The 12,072-nt window shown below is 51.2% G+C and overlaps 2 protein-coding genes across 2 annotated transcripts; one reads left to right on the plus strand and one right to left on the minus strand.

Moving 5' to 3' along the window:
* Positions 1–214: 214 nt before the first annotated feature.
* Positions 215–4,050, plus strand: FIESC28_00163 (uncharacterized protein; the record flags this gene model as incomplete). Its single annotated transcript, XM_031154314.1, has 3 exons — positions 215–553; positions 604–3,324; positions 3,376–4,050. The coding sequence occupies 3 exons, from the start codon at positions 215–217 to the stop codon at positions 4,048–4,050; spliced, it is 3,735 nt and encodes a 1,244-aa protein (XP_031021682.1).
* A 397-nt stretch (positions 4,051–4,447) lies between these two features.
* Positions 4,448–11,043, minus strand: FIESC28_00164 (uncharacterized protein; the record flags this gene model as incomplete). Its single annotated transcript, XM_031154315.1, has 4 exons — positions 4,448–4,626; positions 4,676–5,318; positions 5,366–10,476; positions 10,527–11,043. The coding sequence occupies 4 exons, from the start codon at positions 11,041–11,043 to the stop codon at positions 4,448–4,450; spliced, it is 6,450 nt and encodes a 2,149-aa protein (XP_031021683.1).
* Between the last annotated feature and the right edge of the window lie 1,029 nt (positions 11,044–12,072).

Here is a 12,072-nt window from a genome sequence, read left to right on the forward strand (position 1 = left end):
GTCTCCCAACCTGAAGCTCCCATCCACACTTCTCAACTCACCTTACCTGACCTATTATTCCATTCCATCTTGACTTTTTTTGTATTGTCAATCGATTGCCTTTTATCTCGTAGGCGTCATAGAATTCTGTTCTTTATCACTTTTGGGTGATTCACGGTTGTCCCGGCCTTCCAGTACCCTCAATCAGCCAATTCTGCAGGATCCGTTCACCATCATGGCGAGCGACCGATCAACGCCGGCGCGAACGCCCGCTAAATCGACCAAGGCTTCTGCGCCGCCTTCTTTAACAAAGCAGCGTTCAATCGTCTCTTTCTTCTCAAAAGCTCCGCCTTCGTCCCCCGCTGCCGCATCTTCGCCCGTGGCAAAGCCTTCTTCCACGCCCAAGCAATCTTCTTGCTTGAAGGAGACCACAAAAGCCGACACTCTTCCTAAGAGCACGCCTTCCTCCAAGCCCAAGTCAACTCCGACAACCGCCAAGCAGGCCACGTCCGTTCCTGACAGCGACGCCATCGAGCCTCCAAGCTCGCAAGAAAATCTTGATGCGACCGTCAAGGTAAAGCTTGCACCCCTCACCGAAGGCGACAGAAGCTAACAGATCACTAGAAGTCTGCCTCTAAAATGAAGCACGACGCCCTGCCCAGTAGTCCGACTCGAAAGGTGAGAAACTCGCAGCGCCCTCCCCTCACACCAGTCACTAATGTCCCGAAGGTCAAGAAGGTTGTTAGTTATGCCGAATCCTCCGACGAAGATGAGCCTTTCCAGTTTGGTGGCGCCTCCACACAACGACGACGAAGAGCAAGAGTTGTACCAGTCGTCAAAGACGAGGATGATTACGAGGAAGAAGAGGAGGAAGCAGTACAAGATGAAGATAGTGGTAAGAACACCGTTGACCACAGCGCAAACTCCATGCTAACAGCTGCAGATACTATGGATGACTTTATCGCATCAGAGTCAGACGAAGATACCTCCCGAGCTAAGAAGCGAAAGCGCCCCTCAAAAGCACCCGCTCCCCGAAAACGATCCAACAAGTCTTCACCCATTCCCGAACCCGAGGTCGACGTCAGAGAAAGCATCGTTGAAGAAGACGAGGAGATGGAGGATGCCGAGCCCTCGACTGCATCTCAATGGAATTATAACCCCAACTCGACCGATAAGCAAGCAGTTGTCAAGCCAGCTGAAAGGGCGGCGAACAAGGACCCCAAGTTCAAGGAGAAGGCACATACAAAAGATCCCGATCAGAGATACGACTGGCTTGCCAATATTCGAGACAAAGAGAAGAGGAAGCCTGATGACCCAGACTACGACAAGCGAACCATCTACGTCCCTCCTTCTGCTTGGAATAAGTTTTCACCATTCGAGAGTCAGTACTGGAAGATCAAGCAGAACCTTTGGGATACCATTGTGTTCTTCAAGAAGGGCAAGTTCTACGAACTTTACGAGAACGATGCCACTGTCGGCCACCAGGAATTCGACTTCAAGATGACTGATCGAGTCAATATGCGCATGGTTGGTGTGCCCGAAAGCTCGCTTGACTATTGGGTAAACCAGTTTATCGCAAAGCAGTACAAGGTTGCTCGTGTTGATCAGATGGAGACCAACTTGGGCAAGGAGATGCGTGAGCGACAAGACAAGAGCAAGAAGGCCGACAAGGTCATCACTCGTGAACTTGCATGCATTCTTACCGCGGGTACCCTCGTTGATGGCGGCATGTTGCAGGATGACATGGCTTCATACTGTGTGGCTATCAAGGAGTCTGTCGTAGACGATCTCCCTGCTTTCGGTATTGCCTTTGTTGATACTGCCACTGGTCGTTTCTACCTCTCCAGCTTCGTGGATGATGTCGATCTGACCAAATTCGAAACTCTGATTGCTCAAACCGGCCCCCGAGAATTGCTCCTCGAGAAGTCGCACCTCTCGACCAAGGCATTGCGTATTCTGAAGAACAACACCAGTCCTACGACCATCTGGACACATCTCAAGCCAGGTGTTGAGTTCTGGGAAGCGGATACGACTCGACGCGAGCTTGACGTTGCGAACTACTTCAAGGCCGAGGGTGCTGACGAGGAGGTCTGGCCCGAGACTCTTCAATCCCTTCGCGATGATGACGTTGTCATGTCGGCGATTGGAGCATTGATCTACTATCTCCGTTTCCTCAAGCTCGAGGGACCTTTGCTATCGCAGGGCAACTTTGAGCTTTACAGCCCTATCCAGAAGAATGGTACTCTTATCCTTGATGGACAGACACTCATCAATCTCGAGGTTTTTTCCAACTCCGTTAATGGCGGTTCCGAAGGTACGCTGTTCAGTCTTCTTAATAAGTGTGTCACGCCCTTCGGAAAGCGTCTCTTCCGTTCATGGGTGGCTCACCCGCTTTGCAACATCGATCGCATCAACGAGCGTCTGGATGCTGTCGAGATGCTCAACGCCGATCAGACAGTCCGTGAACAATTCGCTTCGCAGCTCGTCAAGATGCCCGACCTGGAGCGACTCATCTCACGAATCCACGCTGGCGCTTGCAAGCCCGAGGACTTTGTCAAGGTTCTAGAAGGCTTTGAACAAATCGAGTACACCATGGGTCTTTTGGGAGCCTATAAGGGAGGCAATGGTCTTGTCGACCGTCTCATCTCGTCCATGCCAAACCTCGATGAGCCTCTGAACTATTGGAGGACAGCCTTTGACCGAAACAAGGCTCGTGAGGAGAAGCTTCTAATTCCCGAGCGTGGCATTGAGGAGGACTTCGACGAGAGCTCAGACCGTATTGAGGAGATTAAGCAACAGCTCGAAGACCTCCTTTCAGAGAAGAAGAAGGAGTTCAAGTGCAAGCTTCTCAAGTTTACACATGTGGGTAAAGAGGTCTACCAAATTGAGGCACCGAAGAGCGTTAAGGTCCCTTCAAGCTTCCGTCAGATGTCCGCCACAAAGGACGTCAAGCGATATTACTTCCCCGAACTATCTCAACTTGTGCGGGAACTCCAGGAAGCAGAGGAGACTCACTCCCAACTCGTCAGAGATGTTGCTTCTCGCTTCTTCCAAAAGTTCGATGTTGACTATGAGACCTGGCTAAACGCCATCAAGATTATTTCGCAGCTGGATTGCCTGGTAAGCTTGGCCAAGGCATCGGCTTCCCTGGGCCAGCCTAGTTGCCGGCCTGAGTTTGTGGATGAGGAGCGCAGCACTGTCGACTTCCAAGAGCTTCGACACCCTTGCATGATGAACACTGTCGACGACTTTATTCCCAATGACATCAAGCTTGGTGGTGAACAGGCCAAGATCAATCTCTTGACCGGAGCCAACGCTGCCGGAAAGTCCACAGTTCTTCGAATGGTATGTATCCTTCAATTCTATGTCACTGTACGAAGCTAACAATTACTCTAGTCTTGTGTCGCTGTTATCATGGCCCAGATCGGTTGCTACGTCCCTGCCACATCCGCCCGCCTCACTCCTGTGGATCGCATCATGTCACGTCTTGGAGCCAACGACAACATCTTTGCCGCTCAGTCGACCTTCTTTGTTGAGTTGTCCGAGACCAAGAAGATCTTGTCCGAGGCTACTCCTCGGTCGCTGGTCATCTTGGATGAACTTGGTCGTGGAACCAGTTCTTACGATGGTGTCGCCGTTGCCCAAGCTGTTCTTCATCACGTCGCTACTCACATCGGCTGTGTCGGCTACTTTGCCACCCACTACCACTCCCTTGCGACAGAATTCGAGAACCATCCCGAGATTCGAGCACGCAGGATGCAGATTCACGTCGATGAAGATGAGCGACGTGTTACCTTCCTCTACAAGCTCGAAGACGGTGTCGCTGAAGGCAGTTTCGGTATGCACTGCGCTGCCATGTGTGGTATTTCTTCACGTGTGATCGACCGCGCTGAAGTTGCTGCCAGGGAGTGGGAGCACACTAGTCGACTCAAGGACAGTTTGGAGAAGGCAAAGACAGGATGCTACATCCCACTGGGTATTCTCAGTGACGTCGGCGCACTACTCGGCGACAAGGGAGAAATGGGCGACGATGGAGTCGACGTTCTTCTCAACGCCATTGAAGCACTTTAAATTACAAATAATAAGACGGACAGACAAGATTAGAGGGATATTGGCTTTTTTTGCTAGGCGTGTTGGGGTCGTCTTCATGTAATTGGAATGAGACAACCTCTGATAGAGTTGTCGTAAAGGGATCAATAGGCGTTGCAATGGAGTGTGTCCGCCATTAAGGCGAAGGAAGGATTGGGACTTCTTAGATCAATGTGACGAGAGGCAATTCAGATAAAATGAGATCTATTCTACGGTACAATAAAGTGTCAATTGTGTTCATTCCCTCAACTCCGTATCCATATCCCTACTCCATAATCAAGTACACATGGCGCGCATCTTATCACCAAGTGTGTCACCAGCAAACCCTAAATAGTACAAACAAACATCGCCAGATAATTCACAAGCGCGCCTTAGGATTCTATCCTTCAGAGTCCGAATTTTCCTCAGCGACAGAGGGTGCCTTGGATGTTGCCTTGGAAGGCGTCGCAGACGGAGCCGACGAAGTAGCCCTCTGCTGTCGAATTCTACTCGACGCTCTAGAAGGCGGTGCGCCGCGAGTCTTCTTAGCCCTCTTGGCTTTCGGAGTCTTTGTCGGTGCTACACAAGTCAGTCGTCAATCCAACATGTCAAAAATAGGTGGACTTACCAGTCTCAGTGCTCTCCTTCACTTTCTTCGGAGCCGGTCCGGCGGTGTCATCTGCATCAGCAGCAGGTCTCTTCTTCAATGCCGAGGAGCTCGCGTCACTCTGGACGGCCGGAGTATCATTCGCATCAGACTTGGTGGAATCCGCCTTAGTAGCAGGCTTCTTCCGATGCTCAGGCTTCGGCGATTTCTTCTGGAAGTTCGGGATGTCATTTACATCAGGCTGAATGTCATCGCCAGAGTCCGAGTCGCTCTGGTACTTGTAAAGACCATCGCTGGGTTTAATTCCAAGGAAAAAGTTCCGTCGACGGCGACCGCTGGGGGTATCATCCCAAGGTCCACCGGGGGTATCCCAATCACCCGGGAAGGGAGGGAAGCCTTCATACGGAGGCCAAGGGATGCCATGCCACTCCTTGTTTTCGTCATTATTGGGATCTGAAGCCCAAACGGTAGCATTGTGGTGGTTGTCGTTGAGGGGATAAATGGTGCGCTTGTAACTTGGGTAGTGACGGAGGAACTTCTCCTTGATAACGCCCAGCTTTCCGGGAAGTTTAGACTGGGGGATCCAGCCGCTGCGATTGGGGAGGTTGTCTGTTGAACCGATCCCGTTGCGGATGCGACAGCATTTATTCTGGTCCCAGTGAGCCTGAAGTGCGTTAGTATATATGTGAGTTAGAGATGGGGTATACTGACCTCTACTTCTCTCGCGCGACCGATAGGTGAGCGGTTAGGGCTCTTACTCCGCCGCTTAGGCGCCTTTCGGAGACACTTGGAGCAGTACATGTTGTCATCGGGATCAAAGTTGGGATCACCAGGGCCAAGCTCCTTCACCCAGTCAGGTGAGTTCGCTCGTTGGCGATAACCAGCCCATTCTTCCTGCATCTCCTCGTATTCTTCGGTCTCGTAACCGTCATCTTCGTAGTCACCATCATTTTCTCCTCTAGGGCGACGGTTCTTGGCCTTCTTAGGAGTTCGACCTCGGCCTACTGTGTTGGAGCTCTTAGACCCGCTACCAGCGACTTCGGCTTCCAAGGGTTCCAAGGGTTCCAATTCCGTGTCTGCATCCTCTGAATCATAATTCGCTTCTTTGAGTTTAGAGGGGGGTGGTCGTTTAGACTTTCTACCACGAGAGACTGAAGAAGCGGCATCACTCTGTTTCGCATCTGACTCGCCATCAGTGGCTGTAGGAGTCAGACGAATTGACTTCTTAGTCCGCTCAGGCTTCCCAGTCTTCTTCGGTGTCTTAGTCTTCTTGGGTGCCTGAGCACGCTTGGGTTTCTTATCGACCGCCGCGGCAGAGCCAGTAGATGCGCCTGACTCATGATCAGCAGCCCCGACACGAATACTGCCATTACCACTGTCACCGCCATCATCTCCCTCATCATCATCGTCATTAGCACCACCATCCGCATCATCATCAACGTCCTCGGATTGCTTGTCATCATCTTCCTCGTCTTCATCAAAGATGACATGCTCTTTGGGGTGACACTGGCGGAGATGGTTGCGGTACTGTTCGTCTGACATGGCTCCAACAATACAACCACACTTCTCGAAGTAATGACACTTGTCGAGTAGTCTGGAATCAGTATCCACTACTTGCTTGGTTTTGGAAGTGGCAGATGGACCAGCAGTCGCCTGAGTAGAAGCAGTTTGAGCGTCGGATCCCCGGACAGCACTAGTTCGAGAAGGTGCAGCTCGAGTAGTCGTGCTCTCAGCGCCAGCAGACCCAGTAAGTGCAGCTTGAACACCAGCTGAAATAGTGGGAGGTGAGACTTGAGTAGTTTTGGGCTGTGTATCAGCCGGTCGACGAGGTGCAGCTGGGGGAAGAGTTCGAGACGTGCCAGCAGCAGCATCAGCAGCCCACCTAGCAGCCATTAATTCGTCCTGCTGACGTTGCATCGCTCTCCATTTTTCCCCATTCTTCGACCTTTTTTCAACAAAAGTAGGTACCATACTGCGACCGCCAGGCAATTTCTCTATCTGATCCCAGAGCTGGTAGATATGACAGTCCAAGTGTTTGAGACATTCTCTCTGGTCCCGCTCATCAACATATACAAGGCCATCTTCCGTTTCTTCCTTATCATAAAAGGGCAACTTGCAGAATGGACACTCATTCATCATTTTCTTGACATCGTGAAACGTCTTGAAGTGTTGCAATATACCATGAGAGCTTAGATGTCCGATCTTTCGATGAGTACAGTTCCAGACCGGGCATTCCTGAGGAGGATCTGAATTGGCAAACGTTCCGCGGTAATCGTACCAGTTCAGAAGAGGAGGTTTGAGTTGGCGTGGTGGCTCTTTTGCCTTCATGTGCGGCCCCCATGTGCCGTTCCCAGTGGGAGATTTGTTGGAGATTGGGGAAGCCATAGTGGGCTTGGCAGGAACTGCCAAGGTCGCAGGTTTTGCGGCGGCGGATGCGAAAGATAGGCGAGAAGTCGAAGGTCCGCTGAAGGAACCTACAAAAGGATTTGGGACCTGGCCCTGGGAAAGGGGATTTTTGGCTGCTGATGCAGCTGTGGACGCACTAGGCGGGGGCGGAAGCACAGGTCCAGGAGCATGTCTTGGTGAAGGGGCTCCGAACGGGACAGTAGATCCAGTAGCAGGTCTAGATGCGGAAGCTACTGGCGGGACGATAGGTGCAGCAGCAGGTCCGGATGCACTAGGCACGGGTAGAACAGCAGGCCCAAAAGCAGGTGTCGATGCCGGGGCTCCGAAGGGTACAGTAGACCCAGTAGCTACGGCCGGGGCAGTAGATCCAGTCGCGGGTTTGGGTGCAGCAGCTACTGGCGGGACAACAGATCCAGCAGAAGGTCTAGATGTAGTAGCTACGGCCGGGGCAGTGAATTCAGTCGCAGGTCTAGGCGCAGCAGGTGTAAGTCCCAACCGAGAACGCTCACGAGCGTTGTAAGCATGCCAGTCGGCTGCAGCTTGCGGGTTGACCTCTGCCATAACCTCCGATATCCTCTTCATTTGCTTAAGATGCTTTTCTCCATAATGCTTTATCCTTTGTTCCTCATCGTAATATTCATATAAACGGTCCTGGCAGAAGGGACACTTGAACCTTTCATGGGCGGCCAAGATATGCTCATCCAGCTTTAAGGATTCCATGAGTTTGTATGTAAAGTCGCACTTCGTCCAGGGACATTTGCCGATACGCTGCAGCGTCACATTGCATAAGTCGTTGAAACTGTGCTGTAATTCGGCTTGCTCAGTGGGCGTGAGAACGGCCTTGGAGAACATGGGAACGTTGCTGGATAGACGATGCATCTTCTCGACTGGCGGTGCAGTTTGAGGAAGACCGATCTCAGCGTTCGATGGCCAGGCTCGTGAGGTTTCATTGGTGAAGATGCTGGGTTGGGTAGCCCATGTGTGTTCTCGGTGATCTGGACCTGCAGGCTTCTTCTCTGGCATGGGAGGCTTGGCAGGAGCCTTCGGAACAATAGGAGGATCGGGACTCTTAGGAGCAGAAGGGTCGTATCGAGGAAACCTCTCGAAAGACTCTTCAGGTCGAGGCATCCCCCGTATGTCCATTTGTCTATAAATCTCTCGAGCAAATGAAACGTCTGGACCACGACTCGGTTCCCTTGAACTACGCTCGGAATTATCCGAATTGCTGTCCTCATCTGAGTCGCCAGCAAACAGGCTTCCGTCGGGTCGCTCATCCAAGTCCATAGGTTCGTGCTCAGATGAAGCCTCGTGATCAGGCTCCTGCTCACTCTCAGATACATTCTCATCAATCTCATGAATACTTGATTCAGCATCGCTGCCTTCAGATTCGGCAGCTGGAGATGAAGATTGTCCGCGTGGAGATGGGGATGGGTACCAACTGCAAGGAGGTTGAGCAGTAGCCAAGAGACCAATATCGGTTTCACCTTGCCCATCTGGAGTATGTGTGCGTTCAATTTGTTCCGTGGTGGGAAATTGAAGACGGTCTGCAGCTGGCTCATCCTCGCTGGCCTTAACGTGGAGCAATGGGGGTGACTTGAAGGCCATCTTTCGCTTTCTTGAAGGTGGCTGGGATGAACCGTCACTCCATGGACGCGACACATCGTCTTCGGAATAAGGGTGCCTGATTGGTACAGGGTCCTGAGGATATCCCTGGGAGAGATCGATGGTCTGGTTATCCAGGTCCTGCACTTGGAGAATATCCCGCTTCAATCCCGACTCACTCCCAGCATACTGAGTCATATCCTCATGCTCCATTCGTACACCCCAAAGATTATGTTTCCAGATAGAAGAAGCCCAGTCAGTGTAGTCCCTCGTGGCCTTGAAGACTGATATCTCAGGGGACATGATAGATTGTCTGATCAAAAACCACTCGTCTTCTGTCGTATCAGGTCCGACGATAAAAGACGGCCAGTCCATGTCTTGGGTTGCCAGAATCTCGTACGAGCGTGGGTGTTCCAGAAAGAAATAGTCTTCTCTGGGATCGTTGCTGTAATGATTAGGAGGTGGTGCAAGGCTGTACAACTCCGTGATAGCTTCATAGAACTGATCCAGTGACGACGTCAGGCGAGGCATCTCAACAAAGATATCTTCACCCCGATACCAATCCGGGAACAGTCGACAGTGTCCAGGAAGCCAGTTCGCATGGACGATCCTATAAGCACTTGGAGAGCCTGTCAGCTTTCCGGCCAGACTTGCGCCGCCAGTTCCGTCGGATTCGCGGTGGTCGATTTTGACTCCATCAATTCCATCGCGGTTTGACCCGATATGGTTAATACCCTCCATAACAATAACCGAATCTAACCTTTGGCAGTTCATGCTATCGAATGCCTCGGTTGTCATTTGGCAGATTTGTTGGTATGCATGTCTCAAGCGAAGCACATTATCCTGTCCATCGCGAGAGACCAAGTGCGGTTCGGGTAGCGGATAGTAGTTGGGCATGATGAGAGCTTCAGTACCAGGTGAGAGCCAATGGCACTCAACCATCCAGCAAGCATCAGGGGAGTTGAGTGGATGAAGAGCATTCCAAACCCATTTGGGAAAGCCCATGGCGCCGTAGACAATGGGGAACGTGCGACTGCCATCAAGGCTATCCATCCACTGACGAATGCCACTGGTGCCGGTATAACTGACATCAGGCCTGTTCTTGTCAAACAAACGGAACAAGGCATGGTGATATAATTTGTCCTTTGGCGCGCTGAAAAGGACGTTCATCGTCGCGCAGAAGTGAGCGTTGTACTGATTTGAGCCATGGCCAATGACCCAGTATTCTTCATCAGGCTCTGCTCTAGGGAGAGCCAGGTATGCATAACTGACAACCTCTTCCTCAGGTCCATTTGGAGCATGACCAAGGGAGCGTCCAATTCTGATAGTGTCGGTTTCGAAGTCAACGGGAAGAGGTTCCCATTTCATCGGGCCCTTATTAGTCTCAGTATGACCAGTGTCGACGAACAGCCTACAGCACTCATCATGAGGTCGTGCCTTGGCAAAGTGCGATTGCAGAAAGGCCATAACCGGACTGTCCCTCTGCAAGGGCAAGGTATCGTGCACCATCTCTGGCTTACCACCCTTTGGATCGTACTTGATAAGGGTGAACTCTTTCTGAGTATCGTTGACAGGGTGAAGCAACTGTCGTAGAACCTTCGGAAACGAGGACCACTTGGTTGGAACAAATGGCAAGCGCCCGTTGAGGCCGTATAGATAAGTCCATTGATCCTTGAACGTCGCATGCTCTTGGCCTGCGTCGATGTAGTCGCCGGTCTTAGTATTGCCATCATCATCGGTTTCTCCTCCACGGAGGCCCATAGTCGGCTCCATTGCCTTGGGAAGTGGTAGGGGATGGCTCATAGCTTCCTTGACTTCAGTGTGTTAGTCTCATGGCTTTAAACAAACGAACGTATCGACTTACCCTTCAGACTATCCTTTCCCCAGCTGCGATGATCATGAGCCGTGAGGAAATGCAATGGTGACTTGACATTGTATCTTGGGACCTCCTCATCATCATGTCCCAACATCTTGGCAATTTCCTCCAGGGGATTGTCCATAGGAGCGGCGGGGAGCCCAAACCACATCATAGTCAACTTTGTCGCTAGCGAGTCCTCGACACCCTTGAAGCGACGAGTGAGCAGTGCCTTGTATCTCGTCGTATTGTTGGCTTGTATCTCTTTGACATCGGCGCGTTCGGCGGGCGCCAACAGGCGATACTGATGATGGGTAAAGTGCTCCCGTATAATAGTCTTAATAGGGATGTCTTTCTCCAAGAGATGCGTAAAGTACCTGTGTCGTAACTTCCACTTCTTGTCTTTCGGTCCAACTAACAAGTCCATACGATCCGCAGGCGGATCGGCTTCCTGTAACCAGTGGCTTGTATCCTCTGGCTCGAAGGCCGTTGGGATCGGAAGGGCCCCCGTCGGGTGATCAGACATGGTGAGAATTGACAAAGGAAAGCGCTCGCGAAAGCGAAAGAGTGGCTAAGCGACGGCTGTCTTTGGGTATAATGCGATATGAAAGAAAAGACACAAGGAGATAGAGCTCTAGTAAGAGGATGTAATCGGAGTGAGTTGAGTTCGGTTGATGAGAGAATAAAAGAGCGAAAGATGACAAAAATAACGAGGATATAAACGGAGACCAAGACAAGTGAATGATGGGATGCCAGAGATGTTAAGTTGTCGGCCTGATGAAAGAGCGTCTTTGAGGATGAAGCTGTTTGAGTGACAGCACTGGCCCAGGTGAAATGCCATTGTTCTCGGTACTAGCATCTCGCGAGTACCAAACGTGGTTCTTTGTGGTGTCGAGGACAAAGAGAGGTACTTGGTTCTTTGACAAGTCGTCGGAGTGGTCTGTGTCGTTGGTCGTCCGGCACCACCGTCTGTTCTTTGACCGAATTCGCCTGGCAACCCAGACATTGATGTGCTGACTACCTGTCGCAAGGCTGCGACCAAACGCAAGGTCACTGGCGAAATCGTGAATATCTTGACATAGGTACTGAGAATCCGTCTACCTTGTGAGAGTGCATTGCATTACAACGATGATTGCGAGTGAAGAAGGTATGTCGCTGAGATTAATTGACCTAACATCCAGGTACAACCCAAACAGGACGACAATAACGCCTGTTAGCACAAAATTAGCAACAAGCAAGGCCATAGCTTCTCGTACCTTTTGATTGAGCCACAATCCAGCCTCCATTTATTTGAGGTGTGCCTGTTTCTTTGTCTGCGATCCAAGCGTGGTCACTCGAAGGAGGGGCAGCCGAACAAAGAAGCTGTAACTCGTCGAGACATGAATAGCACGTCGCAAGTGAGACTCGATGTCTTTGTTAACAAAATCCTCCAGGGGTTTGCAAAATCACGAGAAGGCGATGAGCAAAGTCGTGAATCAATGAAGTCGTTCATTATGGTATTGTAGATGTCTGCTTTGTCCTGGCCTTGTAATTGACGTCGAGTTTGCGGCGGCCA

Source organism: Fusarium coffeatum (genome assembly GCF_003316985.1).
Source record: "Fusarium coffeatum strain FIESC_28 chromosome Unknown BRIP53273_contig_4, whole genome shotgun sequence".
Lineage (NCBI taxonomy): Eukaryota > Fungi > Ascomycota > Sordariomycetes > Hypocreales > Nectriaceae > Fusarium > Fusarium coffeatum.